Source organism: Centrocercus urophasianus, unplaced genomic scaffold (genome assembly GCF_019232065.1).
Source record: "Centrocercus urophasianus isolate 14NV4802_14NV808 unplaced genomic scaffold, USGS_Curo_1.0 seq_11, whole genome shotgun sequence".
NCBI classification, from domain to species: Eukaryota; Metazoa; Chordata; class Aves; order Galliformes; family Phasianidae; genus Centrocercus; species Centrocercus urophasianus.
In genome coordinates this window covers 61,174,831-61,195,560 of record NW_024884253.1, presented here as the reverse complement: position 1 = coordinate 61,195,560, position 20,730 = coordinate 61,174,831, and the positions used below count along the sequence as shown (strand labels likewise).

Here is a 20,730-nt window from a genome sequence, read left to right as displayed (position 1 = left end):
CGGTCTTTTTGTGTGTGTTTGTTTTGTTGTTTTTGTGGTGGTTGTTTTTTTGTTTGTTTGTTTGTTTGTTTTTAAAAACAGAAACAGGCTCAGTGCAGTCAATATTTCACCAGCCAATGCCATAATCTATCAGAAGCATCAGTGAAAAAAACAACTCCTACTGTAGTTACATCAGCTGTGGGCTCTGACTGACAGCTGCAAGCACAGTTGGCTGCCCCCACTGAAATGTGTTATCTCAAGCAAAAGCTTATGGTTTTTGTTTTGTTTTGTTGTTTGTTTTTTTTTAAGCTAACACAGAAGGCAAAGCATAGCACGTATCACAATGTGACTGAGGTTATGACTGATTCTCACACAGCACTGTTAAAACAAATTTATGCCACTTTGTAACATTCTATAAAAATTTACTAGTTACCATAGCAGAATAATCACTGCAATCTTTCCAATAAATATAGCGCGATGAATTCAGTGAAACCAGAAAAAAATAAAGAACCTTTCAAAACAGCTCCTTAGTTATACCTTGTTTTAAGTGCCCCATTTGTGCATAAGCAGCATGTGATCTCATTTCAATCCCTATCAAGAAAAAAAAACAATCAGAATAAGCTATAAAAGACACAGTACATCAGAATTACATGTAAATAAACATGTACACTTGTATCAAGCTCATTAACAACTTAAAGCACCATTCAGAATTCAGTACCATATATGTTACAGTACATTCCATTTATTATGACAATTTAAGGCTAAAATAGGTACGACTCCCTTATAGTCAAGCTTCCTTATATTTATAAATGCATACAAACATTAAGTAATATAAATGTGGAGGGTTTTTCTTATTGCTCTGAACCGTCTACTATAATGTTGAACTTTCCCAGATATTGTCTCAGTGTTTTTTCAATCAAGTTGAAGTCCTAAAATTGCAACATATGGCACTTATATGGTTATAGACCTTCTTTCATTTCAGTTGTAAATAAATTCAAAAACATATCAGAAAATATTGCCCATCATTGCAAACTCTGTTACATAGTTAACTAAACAATTGTCCATAAGATACATAATTCACCACAAAGATTATTTCTGCAATTCTTCAGGAAGGATTTTCTTTTCAAAACAGTAGGCCTAACCAAGTGGCAAACAAGACAACCAGCAAGAAATAATTGACTACTTCCAGTCTAAAAGACTGGGCTTTAAAAAAAAACAAAAAAGCTGAATATGTGCTCCAAAACAAAGAGCAAACTTTCTTCTTGCTCATAGAGCAATTATGTTTCCTAATTATGAAGGGTAATGCCTCATTCTGCCAGTGCCAAGTTCTTTGACTGTAGCTTGTCCATTTCTTGTCCAATATTTCCTTCAATAGTATCACACTGGGCAAGAAAAGCCTGAAAATAATAATTAAAAAAAAAAAGTGTTACAGAGGATGTAATTACAGCAATGGTAGACTGCTTCTTAAGAACAGAAACTAAAGTTTCCGTCATAAATATGAAGATGCCAATTCAGTGACCACCTTCTGGTGGTCAGTTTTCATTTTTTACTTTTAATAATTCCATTTACTCAGAATCTAGCAGAAACACAGGGCTTGATAAAGAAACCTCACTGGTCCAACCACTGAGCTATTTGAGTTAAAGTTCATAATCAACAGTAAGAATCACAAAGCTTCAGACGGGTTTGCACTTTTAAAATCCTTCCTAAAATACATAGCCACAGTTCTGTAGCCACAGTTGGGAGGGACGATCACTCTCAGTCAAAAGCTAAAGTAAGTTGTCATTAAATCAAAGATGAATCTATTTCTCAAGACTCCAAGTCAACATGAACCCCCATCTTCACTGATACACAAGTGTCCAGCAGTAATAAAGAAGAAGGAGGGGATAAAAGAAAAAGAAAGAAAACTCACCTGAACCCTTTTCACCAATCCCTTCTTTTTCAGTCTGCAGTCATTGAAGTTCTCTGGCAGATTCTGCAATAAAATAAACAAGCTGATGTACTTAATGTTGAAGCTAACATATTAGACATACTGCAAAGACTGTATGTATTTAAAGATCTGAATCCTCTCAACAGGCATCTTGAAAACACCATGCCTGCACAGTGAAGATAATTACACAAGGACTTAAAAATCATGAATTCAGAAAACGAGGGATACAGAATGCTGACTGTAAACAGCTGAGCTAGCAAATCTACCACATCTTCAGGTAACATAAAGCAGTAATTACAGAATCAGAATGGCCAGGGTTGGAAGGGACCTCAAGGATCATGAATCCCCAAACCCCCTGCCACCCACCTCCCCATTTCATACTAGACCAGGCTGCCCAGGGCCCCATCCAACCTGGCCTTGAACACCTCCAGGGACGGGGCATCCACAACCTCTCTGGGCAGCCTGTTCCAGCACCTCACCACTCTCTCTGTAAAGAATTTCCCTCCTGACATCCAACCTAAATCTTCTCTCCCTCAACTTAAAACCATTTCCCCTTGTCCTGCAGTTGTCAACCCTTTCAAAGAGTTGATTCCCCTCCTGTTTGTAGGCTCCCTTTAGCTACTGAAAGGCTGCAATGAGGTCACCCTGCAGCCTTCTTTTCTCCAGGCTGAACAAGCCTGCCTTTGTAGGGGAGGTGCTCCAGTCCCCTGATCATCTTTGTGGCTCTCCTCTGGACCCTCTCCAACAGCTCTCTGTCTTTCTTGTATATACACCGCTTCCGTCTACTCTGGCACATGTTAACTCCTGCTGAGCATCAAATTCATTTTGTTTACAGACTATTAAAATGGATTAATTTCTTACAAACACATTAACTCAATCACTTGCTAGAATTAGAACACGTCACCAGTAACACAGGCATTGGCAGTCTGCTTAACTGCATGTCTGCTATTCTCTGCAATTTATTCATGGAAGGTAGCAGATGTGAAGTGTTACGTGCTGACAGCTCTTAATTTAATTCAAACTGCATCACTTTCCACACTCCTTCCACCCAGCATGCTCATGTAACATCAGCTCAGCAATTGTTAGGTGCTTGGTTGTTTTGTTAAACTGTTTTGGTAAATTGGGGTGTTGGTGCAAAAAGCACTCAGGTTTATGCTGTTGGTTTTTTATTCAAACAAGTAGAACATCCATACAGATTATTCTTATCAAACTTGCATGAACATTCTTAGAAATATAATGCTCTTATTCAAGAAGCACCTTTGAAAGTAAGTTATCAGGTTAAGTCCAGGATAGTCTCTTACAGTCATTCAAAATGTAAATTCTCCTACAGGAGCCTGTTCTGCCTACAATCCTTTCTTCATATGTTCTGTCATCTTATATCCTTCAGAATTACAGCATGAAATGGTTTCAGAAATTGTTGTCACATTTTCAACAATAGTTACAATAGCCTAAAATGAGAATTTTTGAAAGCACAATGCTTTCACACTATTCATTTTACAAGCTAAACTGCTCTTTACAACTCTATTTTCTAGCACTGTGTACTATAGTTAAGACTTTGTTCACTGCAGCACATTAAATCTCCTCCCAATAAGCAGGACATTGTGAAAAGATCCTGTAAGATGTTTTCTTTCAGAAACTGAATGCTCCTGAGACATTTCAAAACATTTGAAAAGGTTAGTTTAATGCTGTGTGTGACTACTCTTCAAACACTAGTTCTAATTCATAAACAATAATGAAGGCCTTTGGAGTATTTAGAGCTTTCACAGAGGAAAACAAAGATTAAAAATATTACAAGGTTATATGAGACATCGTAAGAGATCTTAGAAATGACACCCCGTAACCACACAAAAAATCCTATTTTCTGTTTGTTTTCAACAACACAATTCACTTTTATGATGATGAAACAATCACAAGAAACAGCATAAAGAACATAGTTGATGCACACTACCTTAATCCTGTCCCACAGGCTATTTTCAGGATACTACCAAAACTACCACACATCACCGATGCTGATCAGTTGTAAACAAGGATTTTTGCTGACACCCTATGTAACATCACTTTCGGTGTCGTCGTTTTTCTTAGTTTCTTTCAGAACTCCAAAACAATGTATTTCAGTATTTTAGTGCATAGCTTGTTGGTTTGTTTGAATTGAGTACCAGTCCTTCCGTTTTTAAATTTAAAATTAAACAGATCAGTACATTGGGTAAGCACAATTTGTTAACTCTGAAGCTTTCTCATCTAAGTAAACAGCAGCTTCTTTAAAACAAGCCATTAAATGGCAGCTTGCTTTATTTGTGAATGCACAAATGGTAACAAGGTAGCTCTGCTTTCACTGAAGAGATGACAGTATTTTTATGCTTCTTATGCTTCAGAAAAAAATTTCTCCCAAGGCTTTGATTTCAGGCTTATGATTCATACTACAAGATTTAAGAATTACTATTATGAAAAGCTTATCCAATATTCATTTACCCAAATATATTCAAAGATTTAGTAATAAATTCTCATCATTCCCAGTGTAAGTGACAGAACTTCACAGAAGCCAGCAAATTGCATGTTAACAGCACAATTATATTAGTTGTGGAGTATTTCCTTCTTTCAATCTTTGAAATGTCAATTTAGTATTAGCAGGAACGAGGAGACTGCAAAAAGCTTCATCAGAACAGAATGGTAATTTAAGTAAGGCTTACAGAGGAATTATAACTCAAATAATCCTCAAGGAGCATGAGCCACCAGAACGTAGCTATGAGTGTCTTGCATTTCAGAATAGGTTTTTTTCACTTGTATGAACACTGTTTCTCTGCAGTGTTCTGGATTCCACATCTGTCATTAATGAACACATCATCATGATAACAAAGTAATCTCATCTCTCAGACTGCAATATTGATGTCAGACTTCATGTAAATTAAAGGAGGATCATAAGAAGTAAGTAGTGTCATGTCTGCCATTTCAAATTTCCCTAATAATCTCAGAAAAGCTTTTATTCATGAAGAAACTTTTCAGTTTTGGGTGGGTTTTTTTTTTTTTTTTTTTTTTTTTTTTTTTTTTTTTTTTTTTAACTGTGGTCAAGTCAAACATTTTCTGTGTTCCCTTGAGATCTTTAATTAGCAGCGTGATTTGATTTTTACTCCTTGACCAGATGCTCCAGTTGCTAAAATAAATGCATTTCTGGTGATGCAAAGAGACAAACCAAGTGCTGAACAAGACCAAACTAGTGTTCCTCCTGAATAATAATAAAATCCTTCAAACATCTGCAGCTTATGGAAAGGCCCAATCTGTTAGACATTCACAGGATCCCTCCACCCCTCTTACTGTAGAAGCAGTAGCCATTTTAAACAAACATTAAAACGTGTAAGTTACACCTACTGTACCCAAAAGCTTCAAGACTGAGCTACTTCAAGGCTATGTTTTCACACTTTTGGCAGTGACACCATATTTTAGTCCCACTCCAGTACTGTACAACAACCCAACTACTTCTGACATTTCTTAGCTGAGCACACCTTTCAAATTCACAATCTGTACAGACATGGACCCTAGTAAAAAGGTGCCAAACTCAGCTCCCCTAATTAATGAGTTTGCCTGCTGACAGTAAGATAACACTTTTAGAACAGATAAAAATAAAATGCTTGCTTTCTCATCCTTGGCTCTCTGTAACCACGCAAACTTCATTTTGTATCAAGCTCCATGTTTCTGATCAATGCAAAGGACGTATGACAGACACCTCAAAAAGCTTTCCCAACAATTCTGCCAAATAAACAAACCGAAACATTTACAGTGTGAGCAGCTGATTTGTTTGCTTTCCACAAAGCACTGATGCTTCTGTGTCATTAGAAAATAGCTCAGTCTCTGCTAAAAAAACAGCCATGCTGACTGAATCTCCAGCACACCTATATCATGAATAATACTCGAGACACTTGCCAGGATTTGCTTTTTTCTTGATTAACAAAAGGAATATTAAATACTGTATAAACCAACTATAAAACATAGACAAAACTCCTAGTTGTAGACAAACTACTTTCCAAAATATTTACATTCTTCTGCTTTTTTTTTTTTTTTTTTTTTTAACCTTAGTAGAGTCCATTTACTGCTCACACATACCTCACCACCATTCCGTGCTGCTACCTCTGTATGTTGCACAGCTACAGTAAGTCTAAGAGATCTTCCATAAAGTTGGTGGTCTGTTCATCTGACCTGGTCTAGTATCAGTACACTGAATGGCTGCAAGATTCCATTCAACTACACATATCTACAAGATTGCATAGAAATTTCTCAGAAGTTTCCACGATTTCCACAAGAGACAAAACTGAGCCACAGGGACTCCATTATTCCCTAAAGATGGTTATAAGACTTCCAAAATCTTGTACTAAACCTGGAAGTCCCCTGACCAGTACTAGAAAGAATATGAGTAGATAGATAATCACACTGTTATCATAAAGTTTACTAGTAAAGTTTGCCAAGACAAGCTAAAAGAGTAGAACTTGAATGAAAGATACCCATTTCATGTCACCTCAACAGGCTGCCTCAAAAGAAGGTTTTCTGTAGAATGGGGATGGATACATAGGAATTAAGGCCACCACTTACAAATAGATGTTGCCAAGAAGTCTTATGGACACATACAGGAGCAAGAGCTGGTTATCAAAGAAAAGAATTGCAAGCCAATTAACTATTTTTGAAAGCCAAAATGAATTAGTTCATATTTTAAAATATCAAATAATTTACAAGAAAGATGCACTCTTAAAATTCTGTTTGGTTTTGATTCTTTTCTGTGGTCATTTACTTACAATGGCATCAACCTGTTCCAGGATCTTCATGAACTGCTCTGCAGTTCCTTTTATCCTCTTGTCCAGCTGTTTTAGAGCTTCTGCTTGGAGATCCTTTGCTAAAAATCCCTGATAAAGAAAAAAAGGGAAAAAAATCATTCCACACCTTACAGAATGCTCAGCCTCGAAAAATCTGTTGACACAACACAGCAAAAAACATATTTTATTGTAGTTTCAGGTACAAAAGGAACTCCCATCTCAATCTGTACTCTATCAATGTATAAAATCAACCAGTAAAATCTGTAATATTTCCTTTTAGGTTAAACAAAACTCGAAGTAACAGGCATTTTTCTTTGAACTATAAAAGAAATGTTCCATTTTTCAAGACCTACAAATAACATTTATTCAATAAGATACAATATTTACCTTTTTCCAAACACTGCTATATACCTCTCCATTTCAGAAACTCAAAAATGACATTTGGAATTCAGCAAAAAAATATCTATTTTCTCCAAGGACAGCTAAGTGGAGCAGCCTATTACTGACTACTCAAAAACTTAAGCAAGCTTTTTTTTGTTTTTGTTGTTATCATTTTGTTGGTTTTTTGTTTTGTTTTGTTTTTTTTAAGTATATACCTGTAAAACAATTTTACAAAGACAGAAAAGGACACAAAGCTGGCATACCTTCTGGATACTTGTGAACTCTTTATTAATTTCCTCTAACTTGTTAGCTATTTGCTCCACTGACTTCTCCAGATCTTTTAACTTCTTTAATTCAGCTTCTTCTTCTGGACTATTCTGTGTATTCAAAAGTATAATATTCACAACTATGGAACAAATAGAATCACTAGGCAGCTAAAGAGCAGCAACAACAGTGGTAAGAGACACAAAGGTTTTTGTTGACTTAAAATATACACTGCACTGTGGCTATCCTTTCCATAATTTAGCACCTATCATATAAGCTTCTCCCAAAACTTGATAACAGATACAGTAAATGTGGCGACATATATAAACACATTTAATGATACAAATTTGAAGGGAAGACGTAAAGCACAAGCAATTTTTCTGCTGCAGATTTTTCAGCATCTTGTAAATAGAAGTAACTTACAGATCAGGTGATATTACCTCATACTTTACTTGATAAAGCTACTCACAGATCTTTTTGCTGGAAACAATCCAGCAAATTCAGTACCAACAGTTGTTTTTTTTTTCCCATCAGAAAAATGAAATGGGCAGAAGTGGACCTCCCAGTGGATGGGAGGTTCATGAGCAGTGACAAAGATCAAACTCAGCACAAGCCTGCCAATAATGCAATTTCAGAAACATACTGCAGCATTATTTGCAGTACAACGGAAGACTGAACTCAGGTTTGTGAGTAGGTAAACAAGATTACTTTTATGCTGTAACCAGTATCTGTTCAGGAGCTGAACCATTAACAGAAATTAGGATGACGTATGGAAAAAAAAAAAAAAAAAAAAAAGCAATTCTGAAAGTAACACTAACCCTTTTCCCAATCAACATGACTTTGCAACCATTTTTAACACCAAGTGCTGACAATGGCTGTTCCAATTCTTTCAGAGATTTCCCTAAATGGAAAGGAAGGGAGGGGGAAAAAAAACAGTCAAAACATTACTAATTGTAGTTAGTGCCATACAAACATCTTTTTAAAGACATTCAAAACAAGGACACCTGCAAGTGACTAAGATGAAACCTACTGTTTCTTATAAAAACCAACAGATTTATAAATTACCTTTGTATATAAGTTTCTGAAAAGAAACTGGAACACCAGTGACTTGTTCTATAAGCACAGCCATGTCTTGCAGCGTAGGCTCACCATCTTCCTGTTGAGAAGCAACCTGAATATTGTGTTTTTCATTACCTAATAAAATAAATAAAATAATATAATGGGTAAAATAAGTGATACTTACTATCGAGAAAATATCACAGGAAAACAGTTTCTAATATGTATTTCCCATAATGTAGAAAATTCTCTAATCAGTGGTTCCTACACATAATTTTAATCTTAAATGAAAGTATTCTTAGAATCATAGAAATCACCTGGGTTGAAAAGATCTTTGAGATCATCAAGTCCAACCATCAACCTGACCTACCAAGTCCCATCACTAAGCCATGTCTCTCAGTGCCATAACTACTGCTGTTCTGTTGAACTCCTTCCTCTTAAAGTGACTCACCTCAGCTGAAAACTTTCTCATACTTTCTAATAACCTGAAGAATTGAATTGGAAGTATTCTATTGGCACAGTGGTCCTTCTCCATACCATTTCCCATCTAATTTTAAACAGTGCACGTGGTCTAAATGTCCCACAGGTTAAAGCACAAAAGCCCACACCTTCTTCACCTCTTTAATGCCCTACTTCTAGGCAACTTCTGACGTTGTAAATCCCGGGGAACCAGAGATGATTTATCACTTCCTTTGCTCCCTAGTCTTTACAAAAGGCAAGCAATCCCTACGCTGTCTCCTCTCCATCTGAAAGAATTCTCACAGTCCAAAGATTATTTTTGCCCGTAATACCATTGCTACGCAGCCTTAGCCACCTTGCGAAATCTCATCCTATACGTCACCTCTCGCTAGCGGCACATCCTACGCTCCCTAAATTACTTGCACACAAACAGCGGGAAGATCTCAGAGGAAAAAAAAAAAAAAAAAAAAAAAAAAACCACAAGGAAGATGTCTATTAATCTCTGCATCACAACAGAAACCTTTCCACAACCCTCTGCTCCCACACATTCAAGGTCAGTCAATTTGAAAGTACCCACAGGAATCAGCCACCATTGGGTGCGGGGGAAATTAAAACGGAAATTAAATTTACAGGAAAAGAAAGCTCCAGAACAAACACTAGAAAGAAAACTATTCTTATGACACTAACTTGAAGTACATTAATCTTCTGCAAAGAAGGGCATTAAAAATACTAATTTTAAAGTGCTCCAGCCTACCAAGGGTCACACATAAAGCTACACTGGGGAATAAAAACTTGCAAACGCCTCTAATAGTATTTTTAAACTCCAAAATGGTTTTAAGCTCAAAAATCACAGTAAGATACTCTGAAATATTTTCCATAGACAGACCTTCTTCCCTGTTTGTTTGGAGGAAAAACATATGAACAAAGAAAGCCAACAACACATCAATAAACGGAACTTTTCAGTCCTGATCTTGTTGCGTTTCAGAAGATTGCTGTGAAACAAGCAGCTTCCTTGTGTAAAAGGCTGTGACTATCAGCATTTGAGGAAAAATAAAAAACAGAAACGAGGAAGAGAACAGCTGAAGTTCACCTTGCAACAGAAACACTTTGAAAAATAAATCATGAAAACTACTTTGGACAGACCGCAAGAAAAACTCTACCATCTACCATCTACCACACAAGAATGAAATCAACATGGGTTAGAAATGGTTATCACAGCTTATAAGTAAACAATGATACCAATTTAAAAGAACTAAGGCATGTTTCCAAGATCTTTACGCTTCAATCCAGTATCTTCTACTGGTGAAGTGATACACATGGTTGTGCTGTTGTTTTCTTTCTTACTCCTTAATTCCACCTCTCCCTATACTCACTCACAACGTTAATACAAAAACTGCCAGAAGCTGCAGTTGCAGATAAAGGATGCTTTCTATTAACTAATAACTAAATAATTACCAGATAACAACTGGAAAGATAAAAATATTCTCTCACCTTTTTCTTTGCAATATCGTATCTCCCTAACCTGAAATCCATACACTCATTCCATCAAACACAGTGGATATCAGGGGGAAGTTCTTTACACAGAGAGTGGTGAGATGCTGGAATAGGCTGCCCAGAGAGGCAGTGGATGCCCCATCCCTGGAGGTATTGAAGACCGGGTTGGATGGAGCTCTGGGCAGCCTGGTCTATACCAGATCTGGAGGTTGGGAGCCCTGCCACAGGAACTCGATGATCCTTGTAGTCCCTTCCAAGCCATTCTATGAGAGCCCATCAGGTAGCACTGCATTTACTATACAGCACCGACTTCAGCTCTGACAAATACTATTTAGAGGGAGACTGCTACTAGAAGAGATCCTCGCTCCACGCCCTCTGACAAGGGCAGCCGTGCCACCTGCAGCAAGCCGCAGTAGCACTCGGCCATTCCCTCCCTCCTGCAGGCCTCGGAGTCCCCCACCACAGCCCGCAGCCGCTCTGGGCCGCCCCCATCCCGCCCAGCCGGTCGGCTGCTAACGATAGAAGCAAGACACGCACACCCCACACCCACCATCCCCGGGCGACTCTTACTGTACGTGACGGTAACAGTAACGGGGGCTCCGGGAACCGCCATCTCGCACCGCCACAGAGCAGTCGTCGGCGGGCACCGGCCCAGTCGCACCAATATTGCGTCACTTCCGCCCGAGGCCCCGCTCTCAACACCGTCTAGCTGACGAGTGACGTCACTTCCGGGAGTACGCAGTGAGAGGCAGGCTCTCACTCCGCCATGTTGCCCGGCGGTGGAGGCTGTGCGTGGTGGGAGAGCAGCCCTGCTGTAACCTGCGCGCAGGAATGCGGCATTCCCGGCTTACGACTGCAGCTCCACGCTGCTCTGTAAAAAGCACCTGTTGCTGGCCAGAGCTGACTCTGTACGGATGTTTGTGCACCCAAGCGTGGCTTTACAAATTAGCTTTTCTATCAAATCAAGGTTTAGCTCACGGTGTGAGAACTCATCTTCAGCGTTACAGCAGTCTCATGCTCACAACTGGTGAGCTAATGGGAGAAAGAAGTTTTTATGTGATTATTAATTGCTAGGAGACTAATTCATAAAATGATAGAATAGCCTGAGTTGGAAGGCACCAATAAGGATCATTGAGTCCAACTCCTGTCTCCACACAGGACTACCCAAAAATCTGACCATAATTAGTTGCTGAGTAACTCCTGTCAGGAGGAGAACCATGGCAAAAGCAAGCCTTGTGTGAGTGCAGCCTTGCTAAAGCACTGGGTGCTTTTGGGGCTGGAGCCAGCCTCCATCACTGTCAGGGCTGAGCTCAAGCAGCATACAGCAAAGAGAACAGGACAGGCTAAGACCATTACTACAAATACCACACAATAGACTCAGCTAATCTAAGTGATTTTATGTCTAAGTTCAATACATAATGACAACCCTATTTGACACAGCTTTCAAGGTTACGAGTACAATAGCATAAAAGTCTCCAAACTGAAGTAGTTTAAAAATGTTTTTGACTCTTTTTATCAAATAAGTATAGTAATAAGGAAGATATTTTACAGAGAAAAAGCAGCAACGTACAATCTTAGTTTCAAGAAAGAGAAACAATACAAAAATCAAAGCAAACCTCCACTATAAACAGCCACCACTATTCTTTACATATTATTTTGTCCATAAGACACAAGAAATCAAAAACTTTTAGACTGTTTGCTTCCACTGAAGGAAACTGTGCCACATTTTTCCATTAATAGAAAAGTCAGTAGTAGAACAACTTTCTTCAAAGAAAGACCATCACCAGCCATATTGCATTCTAGGATGTAGTGATATTAAGGTTGCACTGGAAGGACAAGTTCTCCAGGATTTACCAAAAAAGAAAAAAAAAAAAAGTCTTGATTTCTAAAGTGGAGTTCATTATATACATTGTGCTTTTGAAACATTTACGTTGCAGGAATCTTTGGCAATCCAAATTCATCCACCAATACACCATCCTGTATGAAAAAAAGAAATCTCAATGAGATCTCCACCCGTCACAATATATTGCGTAAGTTCATATGTTTTATAAAGCAGTATATCTCTAGTTGTCATGGTGACATCATTGGAATCAAAATAAAAGCATTCTCAGTAGTAAGCTACAGTAAGCCCCAAAAACAGAAGAAAACATTTTGTCTATTTATTTATAAGAATAATTACACTAAGAGCTGTAGTGGTACCTTTAAATTTTACCTGTGGTGTTATCAGATAGCACTTAGAAAATGATGTTTTAGCTCTTTGAAGTATAAAAAAATATATATATGCAGCATCCAAATCACACAAGACATGAAGTATCGTTTTTGTCCAAAATATTGGAGTCAAAAATCAAGCCACCCACATAAATTCCATTAAGTATAACAACAACAAAAAAGTAATTGGCTTCAAGGAGGAAAGGACTCACTTTGTTTTTTGTATCAACAGGTGTGCCCTCTGGAATTGCTGGGGCAGAAGCAGCTTCATCTAAGTAGGAGTTGTCTTCATCAGCTAAAAGCTCATCACCTAACGCATCCAGTTCTGAAATTTAATTATTTTGGTTGAAAAATCAGGTAAGAAAATCCTTTTGCAAAACGGAAAAATTAAAGAGAAACACAATTCATACTGAATGCTTCAATTTATCCTGATGTTCCTTATTTAGCTGCTAATCAGGGATACACAAAGACTTGCTCACACTCAAAGACAACATTCTGTTTTTCACTGTAGCATCCTATCAGTACCCCTTTCAGGTCTGCCCATTTATTATTGCTCTTACAGTAAATGTAGCTTTTATGCTGGAGTGGAGTTTTTTGTGGTTCTATTTTCTAAAGACTTTTCAGTATTTGGGTAGTGAAATTAAAATGTCACTTCCCCCTCCACCTTCCTCACCTGCTTCCAAATCATCTTCATCAATCTCTGGTGTTCCATAGCTACGACTCAGTGCTTCCTGGACTTCATTGGCTTCTTCCATCATATCCTCCAACTGATCTTGTATGTCCTGGAGCAGCAAATAATTTCAACAGTCCACATGCAATGGTTTCAGTTAAATTAGTTGGAGCTTAATCAATTGTTTAATAGTTCTAGCATACAAAATAATTATTTTTACTTCTTAAATCAGTTTTTGAAGCAGTGTCAATAAAAGTCAAGAGACACACATTCAATACTATTTGATTACTATTAAAATTATAGTAAATAATATATCAGGCAGAAAGAGGAACCCTGCAACTACATCTCCGCAAAACCTTGTTTTTCTGTTTTAATGGGGAGCGTAGGTGGCAATTCATCCACACAAAGTATGACAATTAATATTCTTCAGGGTGAACTGAAAGCCTCTACTACGTTACCCAAAGCTCAGAGTTATGTTGAAAACCAGGAAACAGTAGATCTAAGGACTAGCCTAAGCTGTGCCACAGCAAAATTGAGGAAATATATCAGCATACCCATGGCATTGTACTTAGGTACAAGTAAGGAACCAATACTTACTAAAGGTTTACAATGTAGGCTATAAATAAAATCAGCATAGGAAAGGGAGCTTAGAGGTATTAAATACTGACATTTGATAAGAGTTTAAGTACAGCATACTTGAAATTATATTTTAAGTTCTTATCTTTCTAAGATGCATTTTCTAAAGGCAGGGCTAGGTCACACAGATCATTTTGAAGTGTTTTTTTTTTTAAGCTTGGCACTGGCATGAGGGAGGGGGAGCAAAGGACTAATCTGCATGTAAGAGCAGCAACATAAGGAGAAAAAAGGAGGCCAAAGAAGCTACAGCAGGAAGTATCACCAATATTTATGCTGAAGTGCTAAGGAAAAGAAAGGAGATTACAGGTGAACTCAGCATGGAAACAACAATCAGTAGAAGGACGACAACTGCAGTACCAGAGCAATAAGGAAGGAATTAAGATGGCAGTCCAATGAAAAATAAATATATTATTATTTCAGTGCACCATTTCTATTCTTTAATAATTTAACTATAGTAAGCTTACCTCAATTTGATCAATTTTCACTTGCTTGTAAGCTTTCTTCATTTCTTTCACTCCCAGTTTCATTGCATCAACCTAGAATGATCAAATAATATGCTTGTATCTGATGAAGCAATACACAAAATTAAATAAATGTGAGACTAAGATACTGGTACCGTTGTTTTTGTATCCTTCAGTGCCTGGATGGTGTAATTAGCTTGCTCCATATTAAAAGACTGCTGTGCTAGATTATCCCGCTGTTGTTCATACCTGTTAAAAATGATGCAAATAACAGTGCTGAAACACCTCTATTTATTGCCACAAAAAAAAAAAAAAAAACCATTCTGAAGAAGTTAATAAAGCTGCTTCTGAATTAAGCTTCTGTTTTAACTGATGGTATTGGTGAGGTTATCATGAAAATCTGAATCACTGTAGGATGGAGATGAACACCATGGCTTACTAATGGAAGAGATGCAGGTTGTCCAATCCACAAAGGCTCTGCACTGAAGTTTTGTTGGGGCAGAGAGGAGAGGTGGGAATAGAGCGGAAAAAGGAAACTTACCTCTAACCCCCTTCCCCCCCAAAAAAAAATTTTAAAGCAAATAATAGTTCTTCTCAAGGCTAAAGTACTACCTAATCAAGAATGTAAAGCAGGCCAGGTTAAACATAAAGACTTGCTATTCAGGGCAATAATATATTCCAGTGAAGAACCCCTGTACACAGACCACACACAGTTCCAACATTCTCCCCCATCTTCCAACACTTTCCAAGACAATATACTAGTCCGGGCTGGACCATAGGATTGCCTACTACACTCATGTGTGGTTTTTTTGCATAGATACAATTACATGAGCTAAATTTGCTGAAATCCTAAAGGGTATCCACACAGAACAGAAAAATTTTCAGTTAACCAAAGCAAGATCAGAAAGTACACGATTTAGAGTAATCAGTGATATAAAAATAGGCTTTATCTCTTTTAGAAAGTTCACAAGCCAAGCACGTCTTCAGTGATTAGCAGGTGTAGGTCAGCTTATCCCAGTCCAAATTTATATGTTAACATACAAATTAGGCACAGCTATGCTGACAGAAAATCTGTAATATGGTTTTGAAGGGCTGACTAGCTTGCTCAGCATTTCTCTTTTGAGGATGCTCAGAAGCAACAGTATTGAAAAGAAAAATGGAAGTACGCCACTCTCCTTTAACAAACCAGCCTTTAGTGATGCCAAATGAAAACTTACATTCGCTTCTGCTTTAACACTCTCAATGCTTTCTGTTTCACTGTATTCTGAAAGACAGAATATCCACATATTAGGCAAAGCATTTTACTTTACTTTGCATTATACTGTTAAGCCTAATACATTCAATTTAAATTTTCTGAGAGTCCCCAGTGACTAATGTACAGTTTAGCAGTAGTCACTTTTAGAGCACAACCCTGCATCAATGATCAACAAAGCAGGCTTGTATGCAATGCTTCTAGTATCTTTCCTATTTTCAGGCTTTCCTACTTTCCTTATGTCAGGCTTTTGATTTTTTTTCCAGAAGTAGAATATGAAGTCAGACTTAAATAACAGAACTTTTATCTTTATAAACATATCTTAACAGTTGGCATCAAATAATACTGCAAAATAGTACTTTATCAATACCACTTATACTGGATATGTTTATTACTAAATAAACATTTGATACGTTTATCATTAGATATTGTTTACCTGTTCATCTCTTTCAAAACCAGGCTTTCCTACTTCCTTTCTGAATTGCACAGATCTTTTTCTTTTGACAGGTGAACAGAACAGCCTCTACCAGACTTGACTCAGTTAACAAAAGGAAGAAGGGAGGCAATGGAGTTACTTCTGATGGACGAATTACAGTACACTTTGGAAAAGTTAAAAACCAATTAAAACACCATTTGAAGACATGTGCCTAAGAGATGATTCAGAATAAAGATAATCCTGCAAGTTCTTACATCCCTTCCCAGTAAGACAAGATACATTTCTAAAAACCTGAAGAACTGGATAAATCACTCCATTACATGACAAGCTGTGCGAGTCACATCCTCTGCTGCTTAAATCCCACAGAAACTTGTTACCTTCGCAGGCCCCTCTCTCATCTTCTTCATTTGATCCTTATATTTCACTAGTTCAGCATCAAGTCTGGCAATTTTCTTGTCAATCGACTCAGCTCTGCTATCCACCTTTAATACATGACATGAAAAACAAACACGCAGAACACTCATTAGTATTTTATTCAGGTACCGTACAGGAAATAATGGCCTTAGTCTGAATATGCTACCAAAAAAACTGTTTTTTCACTCAGGATTTTGTGAGCAATTTAAAGTTTGTAGAAAATGTGAAAGCAGAAACACCTGCTACAAGGAAGACAAGAAATACTCTAAGGTTTCAGCAACCTCTGCCCTTGTAACACATTCTCACCATTTTGAGATGCTCCCTTGCATACCCTATCAAGTCACAGTCTCTGTTCAGGCATTTGTGATAATGTGCAATGCCAGGGACTAAACTGAAACAGAAAAACATAGGTGCATGCTGGTAGGTAAGAAGGGAACACAAAAAGCACAGGGACGTGTTCAGCAAGGCTCGAAGTTTACCTTTGGTGAGCTGAGAACATTACCCTTCAGAAGATAGCTCTTCTTTGATATTTGGATTACTGGCTACATTTAACAAGCTGGAACTTTTGCTGGAACTTGCTAAAACAGGCTGCCCAGAGAGGTTGTGGAGGTGTCCAAGGCCAGGTTGGAAGGGGCCCTGGGCAGCCTGGTCTGGTATTAAATGGGGAGGTTGGCAGCCCTGCATGTGGCAGGCGGATTGGAGATTCATGATCCTTGAGGTCCCTTCCAACCCTGACCATTCTGTGATTCTGAAACTTTTGTGCCAAATTCACTTTCCTCATCACTCCCCACAAAGGAAGCCAGGGAACAGCAAGTCTATGGCAGTACTCCAAACTGTGCATTTTACTCCAAATCCTGAGGGCAGCTGCATGACTCCATAAAAGACCTCCAGCCCTAGAAGTCCTGGTGCAGCGCACGCAACGTATCTGTTTTTACGGAAATATTTTCAGCCTACTGCATAAGAGGGTTAAACATGATTCTACATAACTGAACATGGTTACAGATGCTATTAACAGCACTCACAGCATCATAAAAATGCTCGATGTGGACTGTCACCCAAGAAGCATCCTAGGATGGTTGAATATAATCACATTCCAATCATAAGCTGAGAGCAATCGATGAAAATTTACAATTCTGCCTTGCTGTCAGTATGGTTAAACATGTAGTTATTCAGATATTCACTTCGGTGTCTCGATGATCCTTTTAAGCCTCTGTTCTATGGCAGCAGCATACACTTGCCAGAGGCATTCTGAGCAGGCCATTTGATAGGAATATTCCTTGCACGAGAGATTCAACTAACCGGGCACATCTGGCATGGAAAGATTTGCATTAAGATTCTTTTATACCAAGCACTTCACTCATTAGCAAGAAAATAAGCCATCTGTGATTATTAAAATCTTGTAGATTGGAAGTCTAGCACCTCCTCAAAATCTTGATCAGTTAAGCACATGTTGGAGCACACCCAGCCTTCTGCACAGGGACAAATCAGCTCATAGGTAAGAGGCTATAGCAATTCTCAGAGCCAGTGCAAGCAGGAAATGGAGGCAAGCTCTCTGATCCATCACCTACATGAAAATTACACACAGTACACGGGAAGTAAGCTTCTAAAAATAAATTGAGTACCGTGCACACACAGTATCCCTGCTTGTGTAAAATTAGGTACAGTGTGCTGGTTCCTTGGCTTCAGTCAGAAAAGGGGAAACAGAAGGGCATCCAATTTAAACAAAAAAGTGAATGTGATATCTCAAATACCTATTAAGCAAAATGACAGCTTTTTCTGTACATAGAAATACATATGTTACATACATGGCTGAATGTTAATATTGCTGCCACAGCTACGAGCCATTTGTTTTAGGTCATGTTCCATGCTTACTTCTTTAAAAATAATAATTTTTTTTTTTTTTTTTTTTTTTTTTCCAATGAAGTAAAAAGAACACCAATGCCACAGTAGGAACTGTATCCCTCCTACCAGCCTCATGACAGCTTTGAGTCATCTGACTGCTAAGCCAGCAAGGACAATAAAATCTGCCACTGGGTGCAGTGACGAGACAAGCACTGGAAGCACAGCAGGAGAGCAAGCAGAAATGGGGAGAGCAGAAAAGTGCCCATGGAGAGCAAGAGGGGAGACAGGAGGGCACTGCACAGCCAGCTGAAAAATCCGGCAGTAGCCAAACAGCACAGAAAAGTAGAGAGAAGTGCTTCCTGGGTTTCAGTAAATTGCTTTCAGTCAGAGTAGCCACATAATCAGCTCCTTGAATTCAGAACCCTTCAACTAGTTAGGTGCCTTAATGTGATGCCTGTCCTAGCACTGCAGGAAAAAAAAAAAAAAAAGAAAAAAAAAGCTGTACTGAATGCTGTCTTTCTTGGGGTCAGTCATACTACTTTTGTATATAAAGGAAAGAACATTCCAAAGGTAGGTATAGTCACTGCTTAACAGTTGTCTATTTTCCTTTTTTCTTTTTTTTTTTTTTTTTCAAAGGATACCATTAAGTGATGGGATAAGATGCAGTGAAACATATCAAAAGTCAACAATAACACAGAAACAACACCAAATCTTCAAACTGTTGAATTTAACAATGCTAAAGAAAGTGGTTTTTTTCCCCCAAATATCTCATACCATACCTTTCAATAGTAATTCTTTTCTTATTTTTATTTTTTTGCATTTTATCTCCCTAGTCCTTTAGTAGGAACCACGCTTAACTTTCTAGAATCTTAAATATTATGAAAAAATATTACGAAAACAGAGCGAGCATTTTACCAAATAGATGGTTCACTTCATATAAATGAAGAAGACAAGTTCATTCACAAACTTGAAACAGGAAGTACGTTTCTGCCCATGCTTACTAATACGTGAAACAGCCAAACAGTCACAGAACAGCTTGGGTTGGAAGGGGCCTTAAAGGTCATCTAGTTCCAATCCCCAGTTTTGGGCAGTGCCCACCAGCTCAGGCTGCTCAGAGCTCCATCCAACCTGGCCTTAAACACCTCCAGCCCTAAATTTTAGTTCCAACCACAGAAACTGATGTTGTCAAAACAGACAAAAGCAAAGATGGAGCTCAGGAATATCATCAGGAATGGCTTGGCTTACAGACTTCCTCATACCAAACACCCCGTGCTTGGAGAAGGCACTAAGCAGCTGACCAACCCAGGCTCTCGATTTCACATCTTAAAAAACACTCCCCTCTAACTCAAACAATTTTACAATTCTGTGGTTGGTGGCCAAGTCACTACAGATTAACCTGAAACTCTGCTCTTCAGTTAAGATGGTGTCTCATACAACTACATTTACAGGAAACATAATAAATACAGGCAACTGAAAAAAAAGGTCACGACAGCTTGCAGCTCCTAGTGAGTCGTGGTGCTGATCATCATTCTGAGAGAAAAATCCTAAATTCCTGCCACTGTTTATCAAGGAAGCTGCTTCAGTTATAATCGTATGCAATCTAAAAATCCACTTGGACTGACCTAGCTCCGAGAGGAATACAGCCTGCTGCCATACCTAAATCGGGCTGCTTTTATTAGATGAGTCTGTCAGCGTTACAAAACGTGCGTTAACTTGGAATTGGCAAAATCAGCCCTGAAAAATCGCATATCAATACAAAGTCGGCTGCTACAAGAGACAGACTTCCCAGCCTTCAGCCCATATCGCCAAGACGACAAACGCAGTCGTTAATGACGATGCGTCAGGTGGGTTCTGGCGGCATTCCGGACACGCACCTCAGCACGCTCTGCTAACAGCGGAAGCTGACCGCAGGGCAGGGGCAGCCCTGGCTCGGCACATCCCAGCTGACACCGCCAAGCGCCCGGCCCCGTTCCCTAGCGCTTCCCACCGACCTCAGCCCCCGTGACCCCATTCCCCCCCTCCGCAAACCGCCCAGCCCGGGACCGCGGACCCACCGTCCCGATGCAGTCGGTGAGGCTGGGCGGGGGCGCCTTGGGCTTCGCCTTGCCGAAGAAGCGGTTCATGGCGGCGGTCGGCCTGCGGCTCGGCGACGGCAGCAACAACGATCGCGCCGGCCCGGAAGCACAGCGCCCACTTCGCGCCTGCGCTCTGCTAAAGGCGGAAGTACTTGCACTGAGGAGCGCTACCACTTCCGGTCACACGGGGAGGGCGGCGAACCCCCATTGGCTGTGCGGAGGGTGGGCGGTGCTAAGCAGAGCCCATTTAAAGGGGCACCGCGGTACAGCGCAACTTGAGCCGTCTCTCTGGCAGGATTGGTGCTGTTGGCTGGATTGAAGCTGTAGGTGACGTCCCACCTGCACTTGTTCTGAATCTTATTCAGGGCTTGGCGTGAAGG

At 39.1% G+C, this 20,730-nt stretch overlaps 2 protein-coding genes across 3 annotated transcripts; both read right to left on the bottom strand.

Annotated features, from left to right (window-relative positions):
* Window positions 1-358: 358 nt before the first annotated feature.
* BAG1 (BAG cochaperone 1) lies at window positions 359-11,009 on the bottom strand. 2 transcript variants are annotated; one of them, XM_042808899.1, is made up of 7 exons: window positions 10,927-11,009; window positions 8,413-8,541; window positions 8,166-8,248; window positions 7,347-7,460; window positions 6,685-6,792; window positions 1,889-1,951; window positions 359-1,376 (listed from the first exon to the last, which is right to left on the bottom strand). In XM_042808899.1, the coding sequence occupies exons 1-7, from the start codon at window positions 10,967-10,969 to the stop codon at window positions 1,287-1,289; spliced, it is 630 nt and encodes a 209-aa protein (XP_042664833.1). In that variant the 5' UTR covers window positions 10,970-11,009; the 3' UTR covers window positions 359-1,286. The 2 variants fall into 2 exon arrangements, with proteins under 2 accessions (XP_042664833.1, XP_042664835.1); XM_042808901.1 differs by having other exon boundaries at window positions 10,907-10,962.
* Window positions 11,010-11,738: 729 nt separating this feature from the next.
* CHMP5 (charged multivesicular body protein 5) lies at window positions 11,739-20,451 on the bottom strand. Its single transcript, XM_042808839.1, has 8 exons — window positions 20,330-20,451; window positions 16,397-16,501; window positions 15,549-15,595; window positions 14,487-14,580; window positions 14,335-14,406; window positions 13,238-13,346; window positions 12,777-12,889; window positions 11,739-12,333 (listed from the first exon to the last, which is right to left on the bottom strand). Exons 1-8 carry the CDS (start codon window positions 20,396-20,398, stop codon window positions 12,283-12,285), a joined length of 660 nt encoding a protein of 219 aa, XP_042664773.1. The 5' UTR covers window positions 20,399-20,451; the 3' UTR covers window positions 11,739-12,282.
* Between the last annotated feature and the right edge of the window lie 279 nt (window positions 20,452-20,730).

What these genes read in the sequence shown, in the direction of transcription:
- BAG1 (XM_042808899.1), bottom strand. Translation starts at nt 10,969, where the DNA reads ATGGCGGTTCCCGGAGCCCCCGTTACTGTTACCGTCACGTACA. An exon ending in TACTGTTACCGTCACGTACA is followed by an intron (nt 8,542 to 10,926) that starts GTAAGAGTCGCC and finishes TTATTTTATTAG; the next exon opens with GTAATGAAAAACACAATATT. An exon ending in TCAGAAACTTATATACAAAG is followed by an intron (nt 8,249 to 8,412) that starts GTAATTTATAAA and finishes CTTTCCATTTAG; the next exon opens with GGAAATCTCTGAAAGAATTG.
- CHMP5 (XM_042808839.1), bottom strand. Translation starts at nt 20,398, where the DNA reads ATGAACCGCTTCTTCGGCAAGGCGAAGCCCAAGGCGCCCCCGCCCAGC. An exon ending in GTGTTAAAGCAGAAGCGAAT is followed by an intron (nt 14,581 to 15,548) that starts GTAAGTTTTCAT and finishes CATTTTTAACAG; the next exon opens with GTATGAACAACAGCGGGATA. An exon ending in TGAAAATTGATCAAATTGAG is followed by an intron (nt 13,347 to 14,334) that starts GTAAGCTTACTA and finishes TTGCTGCTCCAG; the next exon opens with GACATACAAGATCAGTTGGA.